The sequence below is a fragment of the Miscanthus floridulus genome, chromosome 8, assembly GCF_019320115.1.
Source record: "Miscanthus floridulus cultivar M001 chromosome 8, ASM1932011v1, whole genome shotgun sequence".
NCBI classification, from domain to species: Eukaryota; Viridiplantae; Streptophyta; class Magnoliopsida; order Poales; family Poaceae; genus Miscanthus; species Miscanthus floridulus.
In genome coordinates, this window is record NC_089587.1 from 10,215,137 (window position 1) to 10,236,777 (window position 21,641).

Genomic DNA, 21,641 nt, shown 5'->3' on the forward strand with positions numbered 1-21,641 from the left:
GTTGATGAGGGTCTCGTACTCCATGGCATTGTTTGAGGCTAAAATGAAGACAGATTGTGTAGCAGAGTCTACTCCCATCTAGGGAGATCAGAACCACTCCAACCCCCGAGTTGGGCACCATGACTGATCTGTTGAAGTATATCATCCAATACTCGTGGGTGACGTTCGGGGTCGGGACCTGGACTTCCATCCATTCGGCGATGAAGTCGGTGGGAGCCTGAGACTTAATAGCGTTGTGGGGACATACCTGATGTCGTGGCCCATGAGCTCAAGAGCCCATTTGGAGATTCGTCCTATGGCATCACGGTTGTGGACGATGTCTCCCAATGGGCATGAAGTGACGATGATGATCTCATGATCGGTGAAGTAGTGCAGGAGCTTCCGGGTCACCATCAAAACAACATATAGAAGCTTCTAGACCTAGGGGTAGCAAACATTAGCATTAGTAAGTACCTCACCAATGAAGTACACCTATTGTTGGACCTTTAGGGGGTGTCTTGACTCCTCCCTCTCGATGATGAGGGCGGCGCTCACAACATGGTTGTTTGCCGCGATGTAGAGGAGGGATTCTTCTCGTTCGAGAGCGACGAGGATTGGGGCTGATGTAAGTGATGCTTTGAGGCTTTCCAAAGCCTATTATGCCTCCTTTGTCTAGATGAATATGTATGTCTTCTTGAGAAGTTTGTAGAGAGGCATCCCCCTTCGCCTAGTCGAGAGATGAACTGGCTTAGGGTGGCCAAACAGCCGGTGAGCCTCTGTATGCCCTTGATGTTGTGTATAGGGCCCATGTTGAAGATGGCTATGATTTTTTAGGGTTGGCTTCAATGCCATGCTCGAACACAATGTATCCGAGCAGCTTCCCCTTTGAAACCCTGAAAACACATTTTTTGGGTTCAATTTAATGCTGAACCTTCGGAGGTTCACGAATATTGTGGCCAAGTTTATGATCGGGTCGCTAGCTTGAGCCATTTTCACCACTATGTCATCTACATAGACAATGATTGTTGGTTTTGGCTGCTTGACTTGGTCTGGTTGGTTAGGCGGGTCGATTTGGTCGGTGAAGCATCGCTGCATGCACCGTTGATAGGTGGCGCCAGCGTTCTTTAGACCAAAAGGCATGGTTACGTAACAATATGAACCATACAGGGTGATGAATGAAGTTGCGACCTAGTTGGATTCTTTCATCATGATCTGGTGGTAGCCTAGTAGGCATCTAGGAAGGAGAGGATTTCACACCCTGAGGTGGAGTCGACTATCTTATCTATGCGTGGTAAAGGGAAGTGGTCCTTTTGACATGCCTTGTTAAGGCTAGTATAGTCGACACACATTCTCTATTTCCCATTCTTCTTTTTCACAAGAACAGGATTAGCTAGCCAGTCGAAGTGGTATACCTCTTTGACGAATCTGGCTACCAAAAGTTTGGTGATCTCCTCGCCTATGGCCCTACGCCTCTCATCGTCAAAGCAATGCATGCGTTGCTTGGTGGACTTTGAGCCTGGGATGACGCGTAGTGCGTGCTCGACGACCTCCCTCGGTATGCCTAGCATGTTAGAAGGCTTCCACACGAAGACATCATGATTTGTGTGTAGGAAGTCGGCGAGCTCGCTTTCCTATTTGGCCGAGAGCTTGGTTCTGATCCGCACTGTCTTGGGCAGGTCGGTGGGGTTGATTTCCACCGCCTTAGTTTCCTCGGTTGGATGGAAGGCACTTGAGGAAGTTGGCTTGTTGCAGTCGAGGGCTGCTAGAGTCACCGAATTCTCAAGCTCCGGGAGCTCGGCGGAGTTGATGATGGTAGTGGCGAGCTTGTAATACTCACAGTCGCACGTGTAGGTGTGCGAGAAGGTGCTACCTATGGTGATGATGTTTTTCGGCCCTGGCATATTTAGCTTGAGGTAGGTGTAGTTGGAGATCACCGTGAACTTGATGTAGCATGGCCGCCCCAAGATGGCATGGTAGGACCCCAAAAAGTCCACTACCTCAAAGGTTAGGACCTCTAAGTGGAAGTTAGCAAGGTCTCCGAACGTGATGGACATGTCGATCTGCCTAAGTAGGTATGCCTGCGTCCCTAGGATCACGTCGTGGAAGGGAGAGTTCATTGGTTGGAGCTCCGACTAGGGGATGCACATCGCGTCGAGGGCATCGACATAGAGAATGCTGAGACCGCTGTCTCCATCCATCAGCACCTTAATGAGGTGCTTCTTGTGGATGATGGGGTCGATGATTAGCGGGTATCGACCTAGTCGGGCGATGTGGGAAGGATGGTCTCTCTGATCAAAAGTGATTGGGGAGTCCGACCAGCTAAGGAAAGAGGGGATGACCGACTCGACGATGCATGCCTCTCTGTAGCGTTCCTTATGCTGGCGCTTGGAGTGGATAGCATCGGATCCCCCAAAGATCATGAGGCATTCCTCGAGGTCGAGGAAGCCGTCTTCATCCTTGCCTGTCGTGCCTCCTTTCTTGGCCTCCTCCTCAGTGCCTTTCCCTTCCTTTGGCTTAGCGGCTTGCCGCAGGAAGTGCTTGAGGAGCTCACAGTCCTTATAGAGGTGTTTGATAGGATAGGCATGGTTGGTGCATGGACTCTCTATGAGCTTATTGAAGTGATTGGGCTAGCCCTGCTGGGGCCGCTTGCCCACTCGGTCGGCTGCAACGTCCAAATCTAGGTTGGTCGGTCGACACCGATCCTTCTTGTTCTTCTTGCCCTTTTGTGTGGAGGGGCACTCATCTTGTGAAAGCTCTAGTTTGGTTTTGGTGAATTGATAAAACCCTAAGTGCTAACCTAGTTTATCAAAATGATTATGAGATAGGTGGCACACTCCAAGTGATTAAGCAAATAAAGATCATGACATGATGATGGTGATGGCATGGTGATGATCAAATGCTTGGACTTGGAAAAGAAGAAAGAAAAAACAAAAAGCTTAAGGCAAAAGTGAAATTGATAGGAGCTTTTTGGTTTAGTGATCGAGACACTTTGAGAGTATGTTCACATTTAGGATCGATAGCCGTACTATTAAAAGGGGGTGAAACTCGTATCGAAATGCAGTTATCAAAGTGTCACTAGATGCTCTAACTCATTGCATATGCATTTAGGATCTAGTGGAGTGCTAACACCCTTGAAAACATTTGTGAAAATATGCTAACACATGTGCACAAGGTGATACACTTGGTGGTTGCACATTTGAGCAAGGGTAAAGAAGATAGAGTTGAAAATGAGTTAGTCGTGCTAGTCACAGAGTGACCGGACGCATTCGGTGTGCCTACCGGACACGTTCGGTATTTTATCCAGACTTTAGGCAGTCAGACTGGAGTGACCGGACGCGTCCGGTGTGGATACCAGATGCGTCCGATATTTGGACCTAAGGTGAAGCGACTAAGTGAAAGTGACCGAACTCTGGCTCAGTGAAATGACCAGACGCTGAAGAGTTACTATTCAGCATCAGGTTAAAGTGATGTAGGTCGATACTAGATTGTAGAAAGCGACCGGACGTGTCCGGTCGCCACACCGGATGTGTCCGGTGTGAACTACCAGTCTCAGGTTTCAGCGCAATATTTGATCGGACGTTGGGAGCATCCAGTCCGGTGTGACCAAACACGTTCGGTCGGCCCAGAACGGCTCTAGGAGCTCTCTAGACTTGACCAGATGTTGTGTCTCCCACGTTCGGTCCGATGTGACGAGACGCGTTCGGTCGACCCAGAGCGGCTCTAGGAGCTCTCTAGACTCGACCGGACGCTATGTCTCCTGTGTCTGGTCGCCCACACCAGACACGTCCAATCGTAGTTGGGCGGCAATGGCTACTTTGTTTAAATGGGACACGTGGTGGTCTATCAGTGACTGGACATAGCGACCGGATGCGTTCGGTTGCCACACCGAACGCGTCCGGTGCACACGATCGGTGCGTCTGATCGTCCCGCAATCAGCCCAATAATTGAGCCAATGGCTCTATTGTTTTGGGGTGTCTATAAATATCATTTGGCTAGTTCTAGCTCACTCTCTTGGTCATTTGCATTGACATAGCAACCTTGTGTGCTTAGCCAAAGCCCTCCCACTCATCTCCAACATTGATTCAACATCTTTGTGAGATTGAGAGAGAATTCAAGTGCATTGGTTGAGTGATTACATCTAGAGGCACTTGGCATTTATGTTTCACTACGGGATTCACTTGTTACTCTTGGTGGTTGCCGCCACCTAGATGGCTTAGAGCAGCGAGGATCATCGAGCAGAGGTTGGTGATTGTCTCTGGCTCCGATCACGGTGATTGTGAGGGATCTTGTGCCTTCCCCGGCAGAGCACCGAAAGGCAACTCTAGTGGATTGCTCGTGTCATTGAGTTACCTCACTTGTGGGTAGGTTCTCATGGTGTCCAATTATGTGAACAAGGTTCATGCAACATCTCTTAGCCACCAAACTACCAAGTGTTGGTCGACACAACGAGGACTAGCATGCTAGCAAACACGTTAACCTCGAGAGAAAAATTGGTTGTCTCTTGCCCTTTGGTATTCTCCCAGTGATTGAATTAGTATTCATCTTGTAATTGGTTCACTCCTCTATGCGGTGGTAAAATCACCTTACTTACTCATTTACATTCCCATAAACTAGTTGTAGCAAGCTCTTTAGTGTAGCTAGAATTAAGAGTTTGCTTTGTAACTCAAGTTCATCTAGTAGAGCTCTTTAGTGTAGCAAGTGTAAGAGCTCTTAGTGAGTGGTGACTTAGTAAATTATGTGCCTAGTGATTATAATAACTAGAATTGGTGGATAGGTGGCTTGCAACCCTTGTAGGGCTAGAGCAAGTTTGCTTTTCGCTATTTGTCATACTAATCAAATTGCTCTAGTTTATTTATAGATTTTTAAATAGGCTATTCACTCTCTCTAGCCATATTAGGACCTTTCACCTTGGTCCTCGTGCTTGATTGTGGAAGGAAGCGGGAGCATAGCCCGCCATCCCTATGAATTCAGATGTGAGAGGGGGTGGCATCAACATCCTTCGAAGCCTCCGCGTGCATGCGTCCACGAGAGACACGAAGCCATAGTGGAACTAGTTGCACGACGGTCATGGTGGGGACAATGGGGTCCCTTCGGAGAGTCAGTGGAAGGTTTCAAATAGTGAGTAAAGAACAATATGTACATCACTCACCGTGGATTTTGAGCCCAGCATGGGCTCGAGGCGAAGCGTGGGTGTCTCGACATTGAGGTCATCGAGTGGCCTGGGGCTGGTGGAGGGCGCTCCCCCTCTAGTGGGCGCTGGGATAAGCGCCTCCTCACGAAGGTAGAGTACGCTGAGCTGGTCGGCAATGAAGTCCAGACTCCCAAAGAGGAAGGTCTAGAGTGGCATGAAGACGGGAGGAACCCACATCCCAATAGGTGGGAACATGGGAAACTCCAGCGAGCTGAAGTGAATCATATCGCTCGAGCCCGCCATGCCGAAGATGGTGGAAAGGTGGGCCATCCGATGACCAAAAGCGTGAACGCACGGCGTCCTCCCCACGGACGACGCAACTGTCGGTGTGAAATTTGACCAACAAGTAAATATTTATAGTTTTACCGTGTGTTGTGATCGGATGTGGCCTAGCACTCAATGACACAGGATTTATATTGGTTTAGACAACATGCCCTACGTCCAATTGAGGTCGGTCGATGATTTTATTTCTGAGCCTAGGTGCTCGAAGTTTGTTGTGGGGTTACAAACAAGTGAAAATGAGAAGGGAGTGTTAATGGCCTGATCGGACTCTGAACCAAATGGAAGAGAGTGACAGGTGCTTTAACATGCGCTAAACATTGAAGCGTATGCTCTGTGTAGGTGTCGAGTTCTAAAGCTATTGAACTATTCTAGTCCTCAGGTCATCGAGTCGTCTAGCGCCCCTTTGTTGAGAGAGAGTGCATTCCCTTTTATAGGTGACGGGGATGGCCTTACAAGTCAAAGAGAAAGAGAGAGAGTACGTATGTGTGCTACCTAGTTTTGTTGCCCATGCTGTCGGGTATGACACGCCATCGGCCACCTTACTGTTCATGACCTGGCAGGCTACACAATGTTCGCTAGGGACGGCAAACATCGGTGTCTACAATACTGTTTATGCTCTGACGCGTTGGAAGGTTGTATAGTGTCCATCTATCATAGCCTGGTGGCACCATCCTGCAGGTGCGTAGGGTATGGTAGGATATGGTCCTTGGTATTACGGTTGACTTGAGCGCCTTATCTTATCTGCTTTGCCTACTCCTCGGACCCACACCGAGCGGGTGTCCCCGGTTGGTCATTTCCCAGTCTTCCCCGACCATGTCGGTCGGGGAGGAGAGGTGAGCAAAGGTTAGACATATCCTTGGTTGGAGGAACGGGGTTGGAATTAGACTACGATCTCATCACGGCCAGGCCTTTCAGTTGGGGTTCCGACCAGGTCTCCTGGCCGGAGGCGTCGGTCGGGAATCGGATCGTGGTCTCAGCCTATCATTGTGTATCTGGGTCGGACCAGGCGTGCACTATCGCTGCACCGCCTGCTGGGCCGAGTGTTGTAGGGAAGCGGGTCTATTGGGGACCCTAGGTTTATGAACCCGACACTTGGGGTCTGGCAAGACGGAGCCCGCACCCGAGGGGTCGGGTGAGACGGAGCCCGTGACCTTGGAGTTGGGCGAGACGGAGCCCGTGGTCGAGGGGTCGGGCGAGATGGAGCTCGCGACCTTAGGGTCAGGCGAGACAGAGCCCGCGGTCGAGGGGTCGGGCGAGACAGAGCCCACACCCGAGGGGTCAGGTGAGACGAAGCCCGTGGCCGAGGGGTCGGGCGAGACAGAGCCCACACCTAAGGGGTCGGGTGAGACGGAGCCCGCGGTCTTGGGCGAGACTTTTTAATACGTCTTGCTATATCCGAGGAATGCTGACTTTCTTGCTTTGGGTATCCCTAATATCGATACCCGACACTACCTCTATTTTTTCTTTCTTTCTAGCTAAGCTATAACTCCATTGCTAACTATCTTTCATCAGCTTCTGTGTACTCATGTGCCGCTACCTATTAATTGATGCCTTGTCTTTTTTAGCCATGACGAGAGTCAGGTGCAAGTGTGCAACCATACAAGGGGTTATACGACATGCTTGTCTTAAGGTTTTTACTGATAATAATATCGAGACAAGGGGCAATATATACTTAAAAAAGAAACTAGAGTGTAGATAATACTAATGCATAGGAGTAGTTTGTGATGGCCACCTATTTTGTTGCTGCTCGTACCAACAATAGTGTAATGCCATGTTGTGTTGATTCTTTTCATGCATGTAGTCGTGATTGTAAGTACTTTGTTTATCTTTTGTGAGCTAGAACGACCTAGAGGGTCACGTAACAGGTCTGTTCTACCATCTTACATATCAATGCAATGGAATAAATAAAAGACAAAAACCATACAATCATGCAAACTCTCTCTATTTTTTCTTTTCTTTCTAGCCAAGCTATAACTCCATTGCTAACTATATTTCATCAGCTTTCATGTACTCATGTGACGCTACCCATTAAATCAATGCCTTGTCTTTTCTAGCCATGATGAGAGCGAGAGGTGCAACATCATGCTGGTCCTAATGTTTTCACTGACATAATAATATCGAGACAAGAGGCAATTCTTAAAAAGGAAACAAGAGTGTAGGTAATACTAATGTATAGGAGTAGTTTGTGATGGCTATGCATTTTATTGTTGCTCGTACCAACAATAATGCAATGCTATATTGTGTTGATCTTTTCATGCATGTAGTTGCGAGCATAGCTATTTTGTTTATCTTTTGTGAGCTAGAACAACCTAGAGGGTCACGTAATAGGTCTGTTCTACCATCTTAATGGATCGATGCAATGGCATAAATGAAAGACAAAACCATACAACCATGCAAAATCTCTCTAATTTTTCTTTTCTTTTTAGCCAAGCTATAACTCCATTGCTAACTATATTTCGTCAACTTTTGTATACTCATATGCCGCTACCCACTAAATCCATGCCTTTTTCCAGCTATGACGAGAGTCAAGTGCCTTTTCCCATGCATGTAATATCCATTAGAGCTACTTTATTTATCTTTTGTGAGCTAGAGCAGCCTAGAGGAGCACGTAACAGGTCCTTTCTACCTCAACGGATCGATGCCATGGCATAAATAAAAGACAAAAAACATGCAGCCGTCCGATCTTTCTCTATTTTCCCTTTCTTTCTACCAAAGCTATAATTGCATTGCTAACTATCTTTAAATAAGATTCCGTGTACTCATGTGTCGCTACCCATACGAAATTGGTGCCTTATCTTTTGTAGCCACGACAAGGATCAAGTGCAACCATGCACGACGTTATATGTCACATTGTCTTAAGGTTTATTAATAGTAATACCGGGATGATAGGCAGTTCTTAAAAAGAGAAACAAGAGTGTAGGTGGTACTAATACATAGATGTAGTTTGTGATGGTTGTTTCACTGCTGCTCGTATCAACAATGCAACACTATGTTGTGTTGATTTATTTCATGCATGTAATCGCGATTAGAGCTGCTTTGCTTATCTTTTGTGAGCTAGAGTGGCCTAGAGGGCACGTAATGTCCTTTTCGTCTATCCACAACCACAATAATAGCTAAGATCATCCTTTTTAGATGATGTTTATCTTAGCTTTGTAGATCATGGAACATGCCTTATACGCTATTACGATGTGGAAGCTGAAATAAATAGCTCCCAATCTATATCCATCCACATGTCAAAGCATTATAATTCGACAATTTGCTTCTCTTTGCTTGTAGACTCTTTAACATTCATGAATTGCAACCGAAGATTCTTTATTTAAAGCTAAAATAAATAGGATTTTAGCTAACTGAATGGCTGGATGCTATTGATAGACATCGACCAGCACAACATGTCTAGGTAAAGCTATCCCATATATTTTAGCCAAATAAATGATATCCATTTATATTTACTGAGACAATAATAACAAATACATTTATTCCTATTTTTAATATACCACATTTATTATTTTTATTTTTATATAGCCGGAACCATGTAGCACAGTCTTCTCATTCTCGAATTATGTAGCACATGTGCAAAGGCATGAGATCCGTCGATACCAAATGATGAGATCTGCTGTGGTACCAAAGGAGGACAAAGAAGAAAATGAGGAGAAAGAAGATACGCTGATACAAATTTCCTATGTCCTCTGACACTAATCGATAAAAGTATCTCAATTGCCATGACATTACCATTGAGCTCAATTGCCGTGACATTAGTCGTACTATCGAGTTAATCCATTTCAGATATATCTAAACCTCACAATCACACAACTTGGCCTAACACAACTGCATCCGCACGGTATGCCCAACACATGCCACACATGTACGTGAACTCTCGTTCTCACTAATACTACACTAACATGTGTGTTGTCACTGTTACATCACCAATACGGCACGGAGACATCATGGATACCTCTACTTTAGCCTCGCCGGTTTAAAAGTTGCCCAACAACCTCTCATCTCTAGTCATCGTCGAGGCTAACGAGAGCAGGAGACGTACTCCTACCACTCGGCGAAAACCGCGCGCTCTCTGCCTAATCAATTTGACCGTAACAACGTCCAAGCCAACCGCATCCGAAACCAAAGCGGCTCGTTGCCCGTTCAACGAAGGCGGAGCGGGGCAACTCCGGAATACGCAGGAACTCGGGGGTTCCCACCGCAAAAGCGGCATCATCGCGTCGTTGATCCGCGTGCCGAGTCCCAAGGCTGAAGGCTGGGCGTTAACCTCGCGTGCGTCGTGCAGCAGCCAGCCAGCACTCCAGCTGGAGGAGAGAGGAGTCCACGCGAGTGAGGAGAGGAGAGGGAACAGACGAGGGAGGAGAGGAGAGAGATCTCTCCCCACCTCCGACCCTTCCTCCTCCTCCTCTCGGCCTCTCCGGCGGGCGGGCGGGCGAGCAATTCGGCCATGGATCCCCCACGCGGAGGTCAGCGCTCCTCGTCCCCTCCCTCCACGGTTTTCCTTTTCCCCGTACTTCTCCGCGCCGCGGTCGCCGCGCGGCTCGATCCGCGCGGCCGGGGCTGATTGGGCCATGCGGAGCGGGATTCTCCGTTCGCGTCCCGGCGTCGAGGTTCCATGGCGCTCTCTCTCGCGCGCGCGGGGGTGGCGGCAGCGGGCTGTCCTTCGTCCCTCGCGCGGCGCACGAGGCGCTCGTCGCCGCGAATCCGAGATTTATCGTGCATGCGCGGGGCCTGGCGGTTCCAGCGCTTGAATTGCTGGCGGGGTTGGTCTAGTCGCCGCCGCATGGGGAGGACGGGCTCGGCGCCGCCGGCGCCGGCTCCGGTAACGTTAGATTCGCGTGCATGCGGCGGTGGCTACGCCTACGCGCATTGCGGCCGTTTCGCCCGTGGCGAGTGCGGCGGGGGCGGCCGGGGGATTCGGTGCCTTTACGTCGTTGTCCGGGGATGTACGTGTCCACGGCTGCCGCCTCATTTGGGGGCTACTGTTGCGGTTCGTGGACTTGGATGCCCGTTGTGTGATTCCAATCTCGTTGACCTGGCCGTGTGGGATGTTTATTCGGATGCGCCGCTTTGTTTTCCTTGGTGGTGTGCCCACTTTTTAGGTTGATGGAGGCGGTTGTGTGCTGATTTCGTTTGTTATACAGATTTACAGAGGGTTTAAGTTTCTTAGCAGAAACAGAGTGTGTTTCTTGCCTTCCGTTGTTGCTGTCTATAGGTAGAGGCTATGCAAGTAGAATGTTCCTAATACTAGCTAGTAATATATGCTAGGAGCTACTGTTGCAGTTTGTGGATTTGGATGCCCATTGGGTGCGCTGCTTTGTGTGCCTGGTGGTATGGCCGCTTTAGGTTGATGGAGGCAGCTGTGTGTTGATTTCATCTGTTATACAGGTTTACAGAGGGTTTAAGTTTCTTAGCAGAGTGTGTTTCTTGCCTTCCATTGATGCCGTCTATAGGTTGACGCTAGGCAGGTAGATGGTTCCAAATACTACTAGCTAATAATATATGCTGGGGGCTACTGTTGCAGTTCGTGCATTTGGATGCCCATTGGGTGATCCTGATCGCGTTGGCCTGGCCGTGTAGGATTTTTATTCGCATGTCTTCTTTTTTTGCCTTCTTGTTGTGACCGCTTTAGGTTGACGGAGGAAGCCGTGTGTTGATTCTATTTGTTATGCAGGTTTACAGAGGGTTTAAGTTCTTAGCAGAGTGCATTTCTTGCCTTCCATTTTTGCTGTTTATAGGTAGAGGCTATGTAAATAGAAGGTTCCTATCCTAATACTAGCTTGATTACACATGATTCTGTTCCAACACTATTTCTTGTTTGTTTATCTGTTTCTAGGATTATGTTGGAATGACTATCCTACAATCTTTGCAACCAGTATTCCTTGGATGCTTTATGGGATCTAATAAATTTAAAGTTTCTATTCTGGGCTTCAACTTTGATGATTTGTTATTATGTGTTATGACTACAAAGTTTCTTTCAAACATGCTTCTGCTATATTTTTAAGCATATTGGTGATGTATCTAAGATTATAATGCTGCAAAAACTTGAATTCTATTTTGTATATATTGAATGGATGGTAATATGTTGTGTTATTTATTACTCCAGGAACAGTGATTGATCCTGCTAAATGTCGATTGATGAGTGTGGATGAAAAGCGAGAACTCGTTCGTGATTTATCAAAGAGCCCAGAAAGTGCTCCTGACAGGCTTGTAGCATGGACCCGTCGGGAAATTGTAGAGATTCTTTGTTCTGATCTTGGAAGGGAGAGGAAATATACTGGTTTATCCAAACAGAGAATGCTAGATTATCTCTTCAGGGTGGTGTCTGGAAAATCATCTGGTCCTGTGGAACATGTACAAGAGAAAGAGAAAGAGAAAGAGAAAGGGAAAGAGAAAGAGAAAGAGAAAGAGAAAGAGTCAATTCCTGAGCCCAATACAACTAACCATCAGTCCCCTGCCAAACGACCGAGAAAGAGTGACAATCCATCACGATTACCGATTATCACAAACAACTCTGCAGCATCTGATGTAACTGGGCCACCTAATAATCCACGCTTCTGCCAAAATGTAGCTTGCAGGGCTATTCTCAGGGACAAATTTTGCAGACGCTGTTCATGCTGCATTTGTTTCAATTATGATGATAACAAGGACCCAAGCCTCTGGTTGTCGTGTAGTTCAGACCAACACTTACAAAAGGATACCTGTGGTTTTTCATGTCATCTTGAATGTGCTCTAAAGGATGAAAGAACTGGTATTCTGCAGAGTGGACAATGCAAAAAACTTGATGGTAGCTATTATTGCACTCGCTGTTGGAAACAGAATGATTTGCTTGGGTACTGTTCTGTAGCATCTTTTTGTCATACAGTTTTTATGCAATTTGATTCTTTTTTGTTCCTGTGCTTCCAGTCTTATTGCCTCCATATCTTAGTCTGAGCTTCCAGTATATCTTGCACTGATAGATGTAAACAATTGAAAAATATTAGTTTGATAGTCGTGAGGTTTAACTTTGATATTTTTCATCATATTTATCTTTCAAATACTACACGTAATGTACCTTACCTGGTGAAAAAGATCAAAACTTATTATATATCACTTTCTTTTAGCTCTGCTGTTCTGCTCTTAGGGATTGATCCTTGTACTGTCATCATTTAATCAAAGGAAAGAATGCTCACAGGTAGAGAAACAAGTTTTAGATATTTCAACCTGTCATGCTTTAACTTTATGCAATGAGCTATTGCTGTGTATACTCTATTCTACCTGGTTGTATGATTGATTCATCCAGTTTCCCTCTGGAGTAAGATTTGTTTGTCGGGAGTCGGGACAGGCAGTTTTATGCTGCGAGTATTTTAGATAGCAGACTATGAAAACAGGTCCTGAACCCTATTTAATTTTCTAGTTTTTGTATCTTCTTGAGGTATCTTAGCTCTAGTTTCAAGGTATGGAATGGATGAGTTTATAGTGTGATAAAATTTGAGCATTTGAGTTGACAAGGTAGGATGTACATGTAAATATGAACGTAGCATGGACAATTATCTGTTAGGTTAGTCAGTTCATTTGAATTACCTCACAAGAGGAGAAATGAAGAAGCGTAGTTCTTCAAATTGGTTTCAGATTGATACTACATCAAGTGCTCTGTTCTATTGATTGGAATGCATGAATTGTTAATCGGCAGAGCCATTTTGGTATTGTTAACATGCTGAGCACGTGACTATTAAATTTCCTTTCTCATTTCTCAGGTCCTGGAAGAAACAGCTGGTGACAGCAAAAGATGCTCGGCGATTGGATGTATTGTGTCACCGGATTTATCTCAGTCATAAGATCCTCATCTCCACAGAGAAGTACTTGGTATTGCATGAGATTGTTGATACAGCATTGAAGAAACTGGAGGCTGAGGTCGGTCCTATATCTGGAGCTCCAAATATGAGCCGTGGAATTGTTAGTCGACTTACTGTTGGTGCTGAAGTTCAGAAACTTTGTGCTCAAGCAATAGATGCTATGGAATCATTGTTCTCGGATGTATCTCCTGCTAGTTCAAGAATTCAGCGTATGTTTTGTACCCTTTATTTTTGATATTCACATATACAAATGGAATTTGACTAATTGATCCATGTTTCCATTTTCAGGACCATCTATGATACCACCAAACTTTGTAAAGTTTGAAGCTATAACCCCAACATCTGTCGTGGTATTTTTGGATTTGGTTCACTGTCCTATGCTTGCCCAAGAGGCAACTTCATTTAATATCTGGCACCGAGTGGCTGTTACTGAATCGTACCTGTCAAATCCGAGTGGCATAATACTTGCGCCATCGAAAAAATTACCTGTCACTGGGCTTGCACCGGCTACAAGCTATATCTTTAAGGTTATTGCTTTCAAGAATTCAATCGAGTTGGGGTCATGGGAAATTAGAATGAAGACAATCTGTCAAAAGGATGATCCAAGGGGTTCAATGCCAGGTGGTACTGGACTAGGACACAATAGTGAGAGCCCAAAGGCAAACAGTGATGGCCAGTCTGATCCTTCCTCAGAGGGTGTCGACTCAAACAATAATATTGCTGTTTATGCTGATCTAAACAAGTCCCCTGAAAGTGATTTTGAGTACTGTGAAAATCCTGAGATCCTAGATTCAGATAAAGCGTCTCATCGCCCCAGTGAACGCATCGATGACTTGCAAAATATACAGATGGCTGCAGATAGGGTAACAGAAGTCACTGAGCTGGAAGAAGCTCCTGGGCTCTCAGCCTCAGCCTTGGATGAGGAACCCAATGCTTGTGTTCAAACAGTGCTTCTCAGGGAGTCAAACTCACTAGAACACAATCAAAGAGCTGTAGTTCCTAGATCACAGGATACATCTAATGTACTGGCTGGAAATGAGTTGATGATTGTTGGACCTCGATATGCTGGTTCTGTGCCACCCATTGCAACAAGAGGTGTGGAAAACAGCAAGGAGAACGGTGGAAGGGGCTTCAAACCCAAACCTTGTGACAACGTTGTTCAAAATGGCTCTTCAAAGCCTGAAAGGGAACCGGGCAATTCGTCAAACAAAAGAACATCTGGTAAAATGGAGGACCTTGGCCACAAGGATAATTCCTCTGAAGTGTCCTATGAGTACTGTGTAAAGGTGGTCAGGTGGCTGGAGTGTGAGGGCTATATTGAGACAAACTTCAGGGTGAAGTTTCTTACATGGTTTAGCTTGCATGCCACCCCGCAAGAGAGAAAGATAGTTATTGTCTATGTGGATACTCTTATTGAGGACCCTGTCAGTCTTTCTGGCCAGCTCGTCGACAGCTTCTCGGAGAGGATATATACCAAAAAGCGGCCTTCCATGCCTTCCGGTTTCTGCATGGACCTGTGGCATTAAGGAACTGCAAGCTCTTACCATTTGCTTTGTAGGGAGCATATTCGGTCCCATTCTTTCGTTGCAGATCATTGCATTGATTCTTCATTGGAAATTTCACTGAAGCATTTGACTTACACATCTTCATTGAAACTTTCCTTCGCAATGACAGTAGGTTATGTTATCGGGCAACTTCTTTTTCCTTTTCCGTATTTTACATTTGCTCCATAATAGGTTACAGTGCTATCATCTGTACCGTCATTTTAGTTCTTAGAACATCAATAGGCTGCACTGTTTGGTCAGCTTGGGGCATCATGAATTTTGTGGCGTGTAGCTGCTCTGAAGAAGGATGATTGTTAAACTGGATCAGGACTGCACCTGTGTCTGTGGGATGAAGCAGTCTTCGTATGGACGTTGACGAATTCGAGCTAACCATGTCTTGTTAGTAAAATGGTTGTGCTGTATCTTCGGGGGATTTGCGTTTTCTTGCTGACTTGTTGGGAATGGGAGGGATGATGTTTAAGGTGCAGAACGTCTGCCTTAATTAATGTTATGTTGATGACTCATGCTTCTCTATCTACTGCTGCATTTGTTGGTTCGCTGGTGTTCTGTTTGAGGGCCTCCGGTTCTGTGTTGCACCTGTTTGAATCCCATTCCAGTGGTCTGCCACTGTACATGCCCAATGTAGCTTGGCATTCATGATTGAATGAGTGCTTGCGGCTGTCTATGGGACTATGGTGCTCATGGCCGACGGGTGGGATCCTGGGGCCGGTATTGAATCCTCCTTTTTCGCTTTTCGGCTCAACGAAGGCTGGGAAAAGAAATGGCGTTTACAGATGTCACTTAGATGAAGTTTTTCTTGTTGTGATTATGATACCTTAATTATTATTATTCATGTTGTCATGCACCATTCAAAATCTCAAATCAAACAAGGTTCTTTGTACTTTCAGGCATTGCATGCAACAGATGCAGTTAGCCGATTTTGTAGTCTTACTACAAGAAGTATATGAACAGAGATTTCGTCTTACTACAAGAAGTATATGAACAGAGATAGGAATAAAGTGCACATCGACGACTCCGATGGGTTTGATCAGGTTGGCCGTGTTGGTGGGCTACCTTCATGCAGCGTGTTCGGAAGCCATTGGACGCGCTGGTACGGTCGTCCTCGCCCTGCAGGACGATGAGCCAGGCGCGGCAGCGGCAGCCGCCTCTGGCACTCGGCGAGCTTTGCCGCCGCCGGGTCTAGACGCAGCAGGCAGGCAGCGGCCGTGTTGACGAGCATGTTATTCACGGCGGAGAGAGAGAGAGAGAGAGAGAGAGAGAGAGGATCGGAGGAGCTAGCTAGCACGGTGCGAGAACGTACGAAGATGGTTCTGATTCTGAATTCAAGTACTCCGTAGGAGAGAGGACGAGAGGTGATGGTGATTCCACCTTTGCTTCATCAATTGGTCGAGAGAGACGACGGTGGCTACAAGACGGCAAAACGTACCAGAACAATATGGCGATCTCCCTCCCCTCGGTGTCACCGCCGACGTGCCTCTTTCACTCTCCCTAACGGGCTAACGGCGTTCATGCCAGCAGGGCCGCCAACGGGAAATGTTTGAGCACCCACGGTTTGCTGCCCAACTACTGGAATCAGCTAAGCACCACTCTCCATTTGGAAAAAGAAAAAAGAAAAGACATCGGTGTGTTAGGCAGGCTCTGTCACTAGTTTTTGGCTGTGTACGTTGTTTCTAGCATATTGTTTGGAACCACACTGTGTTCACTGACACGTAGTCCTAGTTTAGGAGGGACATGACATGTCCCTTTCACGAAGAAAGCACACCAAATACACATTTTTCTTCTGCATGGGAAGCTTGATTTACCATCATATTTTGTCAGGTACTAACTCCTTACTAAAAATATCTTCCATCGAACTACCCACCAACAAAAGATGCTGCACTCGATTCCTGAACAGACAAACAGGAGAGACAGTAGCAGGGGGCAACCCCTCCTCTCCTGATTCCACAAAAAACAAACTTGTTCTTGATTTACAGGTCGATGGTTAATCCCAGCGTCACACATTACATTTCCAGAATATAATGGCCAAACATGCATACTTGGTCACCAAAATATTTCCAGGCTAAGAGCATCTCCAAGATACTCTCCATATACTTCCTAATTGCTAGAAATAGAGATTTTGGTGAAAAACCAACCTCCAACAACTTTTCTAAATGGTCATCCAAATATAGCCATCTTTTATTCTGGATTTTTCGCTAGCAAAAAATAGAAGATGAGAATGGCTCTCTAGAGTGTGCATGAGATATAGAAAACGGTTTTTATGCAAATGGCTTTCAAAATAATGATTTAGAGAGCGGGATTTAGAAAAGCTCTTGAAGATGCTCTAAGGCGGTATATGTTTACAGAAGATTTATAGAACAACAGCAGATTTATAGACAGTTAGACCTACTTCTGGTCCTCGTCATGTTTATATTGCAAACGATGCTCCTCCCTTCAAACTCCCGTCACTCAGAATGTCAACCAGGTCATTGTCCAAACGCAAATCCTGCAGTTATCACAAACTTTATGCCTAGACTAGGTGATAGCATGATCGATCTCGAGATCAGTTGGAGAAGTCACCTTGTCACTTGCTGAACGGTGATGAGCTTGATCCATGGAAGGAGGAAGTGAGGAAGAAGAAGAAGAAGGATATTCCGACGGCGAGACGAGCCGGTGCAGCCGAATGAGCTCGGGCATGACGACGGTCTCCAGGTCCGGCCGGTCCCTGCGCCGCATCTCGCAGCACTTGAGCGCGAGCTCGGCGAAGGCCTGCGCCTCCTGCACGGGCCAGCCGGTGACTTTGCCGTCCAGGAGGTCGGCGAACGTGCCTTCCTCCAGCGCGTCGGAGACGGTGTACGCCAGCCCCATGGCCTCCCTGGCGGTGACCATCTGCAGGAAGATGACGCCCAGCGCGTACACGTCGGACTTGGTGCACACCAGCCCCGTCTTCTGGTACTCCGGGTCGATGTAGCAGAAGGTGCCGGCCGCCGCCGTCTCCCGGTACTGCGTCGTCGCCACGGCGCCGTCCATGGACCGCGGGATGATGCGCGCCAGCCCGACGTCGCCGATCTTGGTCACGAAGTTGCCGTCCAGCAGGATGTTGCCCGGCTTGAGGTCGCGGTGCACGAACGCCTCGGGCTTCATCTTGTGCAGGTACAGCAGGCCGCTCGCGATCTCAACGGCGATCCTGAACCGCAGCTGCCATGGCAGAGGCGGCGTGCCGGAGTGGCAGAACAGGCGGTCCTCCAGGCTGCCGTTCGGCATGTACTCGTACACCAGGCACCCGTACTCCGGGCACGCCCCGACAAGGTGCACCATGTTCAGGTGACGAATGTTGTTCAGCAGCTCAACCTGACGAATGATGAAAGATTATTCATCATAACTCTTCATTCATAAATGCGAAACCAATCGCGTATGCAACAGGCTTGTAATATCTATCGTTCCTATTAAACAATGGCTTCGAATAGCAAGAATATAGAGAGTTAGAGACATCATTAATATGCTTTCGTCAAACAAAATTACACAAAGGTCACATATAGTTTGGACTTTGGAAATTAGGAATGCTAGCAGCAAACAGGATATGCTTTCGTCAGACAAAATCAGCTGTGAGCATATATATTACTTATATACCTCCTGTTGAAACTGCTTGAGTCCCTGAGTTATATTAGAATAGAGGATCTTGATTGCCACAAGAGTGTTGTCAAGTGTGGCCTTGTAGACTGGTCCATAGCCTCCTTCTCCAATCTTCAGCTCGTCGGCGAAATGATTAGTCGCGTTCGTGATATCGTCTGCGGTAAATATTCTGCACTCCAGCCTAGTAGGCAGGCACTCTAGCATCCTTTTAGTCTCAATTGGCCTTGGCAAGGCTTTAAGCTTGAGGTCAAGCTTGCGAGTCTCTTCCGGAGTAGACCCAGTCCTGTTGTCATCTCTAGGCGAGCTAATCGGTGGCCAGCGTCTCAAGATCGGGTGAATGACATCCTGCAAATCATGATCTTTCAACTCCTCTGTAATCCTTTCTCCACGAGCGTCGTGAGGTGGAGGGTCGAGGGTCAGGAGTTTATGCTTTGGTCCAATTGCTGACTGAGAACATGCTTCTGCTTCTGCCTCCGGTTTGTTTCTGTGAGATGGGGGGATGGAAGAGCTTTCTGGGTTTCTGGCCATCTCCTTGTGTTCCTGTTCAAAACTTTCACATGAATTTTCAGTCACACAATCAGGCCCAAATAGGCAACAAACTGTGGCCAAAATGATTGCTTCAGATTTAGTTCAGATTCGGAATTGTAACCACAATCATTTTACAGTGTAAGTAATAATCATCAGCAAGCACAAGGTACCAATAATACCTCTGTGTAATTATTCCATGGAAGCATATCGCCATTCTTTTCCTTCCGTTCGATTCTGAAGAGGCTTAGTTCAGCTTCATCATCTTCCTGCAGATCATATATATGCTGTTGGTAAGCCCGTGTGTATACGTCGCAATAACATTTTTGCAAATGAATGGATCTTCAAAACAACAGATAGCATGTGGAAGTGTTGAGAGCATAGTGTTAGATGGTGGTAATTTGATTCAGTGCATTCTTCACTTGCCGTTGGCGACAGTGGACTGTAGACATTGTATCCAGGATTTAGAGTGCTATCCTTGAGGCTTGAGTCATCAAATCCCAGGAATTGTCTACGTGGAGCATGAGATGCTTGTTCATTGTCCGTATTCAGAGAAAGCAATGGATGTCTATATTGCTGATCAACGTCGTTTAGGAATCCACTTGGGCATGAAGATGCTGTTTGTACAGATGAAGAGTCGCTATGCCGTTGTTGATCTGATGACATGAAGCTTCCATCTTCTGTTGATTCATCAGAACTGGCATAAATGGGCATCAGAGCACGTACTGGTATAGGCCTGAACAGAGTTCAAATGTTGTGAAAGAAACAGAAACTAGCAGCATGTACAAAAACAAAAAACAAAAAAACACAGAAGAGTCATGGAATGATGGAATTGAAGAGGACAAATTTTCTTCAAAAAAAGCATTGAAGAGGACAAATAGTTCAAATAATTTATCAGCGCAAATCTAAACAAATTGCGGATAGATGTGGTAGTGCAAATATTGACCAGAAGACAATTTCGACGTGGTTGTGAGAAAACTCACTGTTTTCATGTACGGTTGAAAATTTGCAACAAGAGTAGCTTGCCTACAGCTGACAAAGATGATCATTTTTGCAGATGGAAAGAAAAAAGTAAACTCACCTTGAAAGATTGTGTCCAGGCAGATCAGATTTCAAATCTTCTTTGCCTGTGTCATTTGCATAAGTGGCAGGCCTGAAAGAAGAAATCTTTCCTTTTGCTATCACATACACTGAACAGAAGGTCGGTGCAGATTTTGTGACAGATGTTGGCACATCCAGTTTCCATATTGTTCTGGAAAAAGTAAGGGGAAACATGCATGACACACTCGCTCATTGAAGTTGGAGAATTTTGTTCCAAGCATGATTGATACCAATGGAATCGTTTGAGAAATAGAATTGTGTGTACGATTTGTTTAGGATTTTACACCCTACCTTGTAAATGCATTCCTGGATGCTGACCCCAGTACTAACTTATCGACCTTGTTGCTCACAACAAAATCAACAATCGCTTTCGACACATCTGTTCCATCCAGGACAATTTCCCTGCATTGCAACTGTAGATATTAAAGTAAGTCAGACAAAAAGGTTATTATGGTACCAAATCGTTATGTTTATGCAGAAGAGATCAAAGAAAGGGGCACTTATAGTGTCATATATAAAGCAACGATCCTTGTGAATATCATTTAAACAAGTGGTTAATCAACATCTGCATTGCCTTTTTTTTTCTCTCCAAAATTCAGATGCAGAAAAAATAACTGAACATTGTGTTTCATTACAAGGAAAGGTAAGGTGGTGAGGGCGCATACCCCTCTCCTGCTGCAGAAACACTGGAAGGGGATCATCAGATCTTTAGCCTGAAGATCCATCTGAGCATCAAAATCGGCCGGAATGTCATCCTGTACGTGTGATATGGCGAACTGCTTACCACCTGCACACATGGAAATCAGAAATTCAGACATTCAGCAACACATCTGACTGATGATGAATCGAAACAAGATTGCATTTCTGAACAGTTGGTCGTTTGAGAAAATTAGGGACAAACCACCCCCTCAAATAATCAAATCACGTTTGTATCGCTCTGAGGATTTCACCTTCCTGCTAATTAATCAATAACCGGATCTTTCTCCTTCCTGCTAATTACGTACCGGGGCCCTGGAGGAAGGTGGGCTTGCGGCGGACGTGGATGAGGAAGAAAGGCCGGGAGCGGGAGAGGATGTTGTCGGCGGCCCACTTGAGCGCGTACTGGCTGCCCCTGTCGCCGTCGACGGCGACGGCCGCCCTCCCGTGCTCACTCGACGAGAGCGGGTTGCAGTGCTTCACGGCAGCGTCGGCGGCGTCATTGCGGGTGTCCTTCTTCTTAGCCGGTGCCACGATGGGCTGCGTGTTGAACGTGTACGACATCTCCGGGCGGTGCTGGTCGTGGCGGAGGTGGAGGACGAGGGCATGGCGTCGATGGCGTCAATCAAAGGCCTGGTGGTGGCGGTGGCGAGGGATAAGAGAGAAGGGTGCGGAAATTGAGGACGCCCGCCAGTTTGGCGGGGAACCCGCTGCTGCTGCATGCCACTATGTTTCCCCTTGAAAAGGGGGGAGGCGGAGAGCCCAAGCCCAAAGCTTGCAAAAGGCCAGAAATAATAATAGTTTTATTGTTCTTTAGCAAATTTCGTCATACATATTATTTATAACTATTATATATCTTCG

General features: G+C 46.4%; 3 protein-coding genes across 4 annotated transcripts; 1 reads left to right on the plus strand and 2 right to left on the minus strand.

The window, feature by feature from the left end:
• Positions 1-1,610: 1,610 nt before the first annotated feature.
• LOC136468545 (uncharacterized) lies at positions 1,611-2,033 on the minus strand. The gene has a single exon (XM_066467076.1). The coding sequence runs from the start codon at positions 2,031-2,033 to the stop codon at positions 1,611-1,613; it is 423 nt and encodes a 140-aa protein (XP_066323173.1).
• A 7,681-nt stretch (positions 2,034-9,714) lies between these two features.
• On the plus strand, positions 9,715-15,352 carry LOC136475684 (VIN3-like protein 2). The gene is made up of 4 exons (XM_066473272.1): positions 9,715-9,915; positions 11,556-12,282; positions 13,186-13,493; positions 13,573-15,352. Exons 1-4 carry the CDS (start codon positions 9,897-9,899, stop codon positions 14,808-14,810), a joined length of 2,292 nt encoding a protein of 763 aa, XP_066329369.1. The 5' UTR covers positions 9,715-9,896; the 3' UTR covers positions 14,811-15,352.
• A 1,463-nt stretch (positions 15,353-16,815) lies between these two features.
• Positions 16,816-21,419, minus strand: LOC136471086 (U-box domain-containing protein 52-like). Of its 2 annotated transcripts, none has more exons than XM_066468818.1 (9): positions 21,089-21,419; positions 20,750-20,871; positions 20,376-20,497; positions 20,065-20,235; positions 19,410-19,680; positions 19,166-19,252; positions 18,456-18,998; positions 17,406-18,176; positions 16,816-17,331 (listed from the first exon to the last, which is right to left on the minus strand). In XM_066468818.1, exons 1-9 carry the CDS (start codon positions 21,342-21,344, stop codon positions 17,254-17,256), a joined length of 2,421 nt encoding a protein of 806 aa, XP_066324915.1. In that variant the 5' UTR covers positions 21,345-21,419; the 3' UTR covers positions 16,816-17,253. The 2 variants fall into 2 exon arrangements, with proteins under 2 accessions (XP_066324915.1, XP_066324914.1); XM_066468817.1 differs by having other exon boundaries at positions 19,410-19,719.
• Between the last annotated feature and the right edge of the window lie 222 nt (positions 21,420-21,641).

Bases quoted from the DNA above. Each gene is read 5' to 3' on its own strand.
- LOC136468545 (XM_066467076.1), bottom strand. From the start codon at position 2,033: ATGTCCATCACGTTCGGAGACCTTGCTAACTTCCACTTAGAGGTCCTA.
- LOC136471086 (XM_066468817.1), bottom strand. From the start codon at position 21,344: ATGTCGTACACGTTCAACACGCAGCCCATCGTGGCACCGGCTAAGAAG. The intron at 19,720-20,064 runs GTGAGTTTACTT...AACTCTGTTCAG, and splicing joins CCTGGACACAATCTTTCAAG to GCCTATACCAGTACGTGCTC. The intron at 19,253-19,409 runs GCAAGTGAAGAA...TATGATCTGCAG, and splicing joins ACAGTCCACTGTCGCCAACG to GAAGATGATGAAGCTGAACT.
- LOC136475684 (XM_066473272.1), top strand. The intron at 12,283-13,185 runs GTACTGTTCTGT...CTCATTTCTCAG, and splicing joins AAACAGAATGATTTGCTTGG to GTCCTGGAAGAAACAGCTGG. The intron at 13,494-13,572 runs GTATGTTTTGTA...TTCCATTTTCAG, and splicing joins TGCTAGTTCAAGAATTCAGC to GACCATCTATGATACCACCA.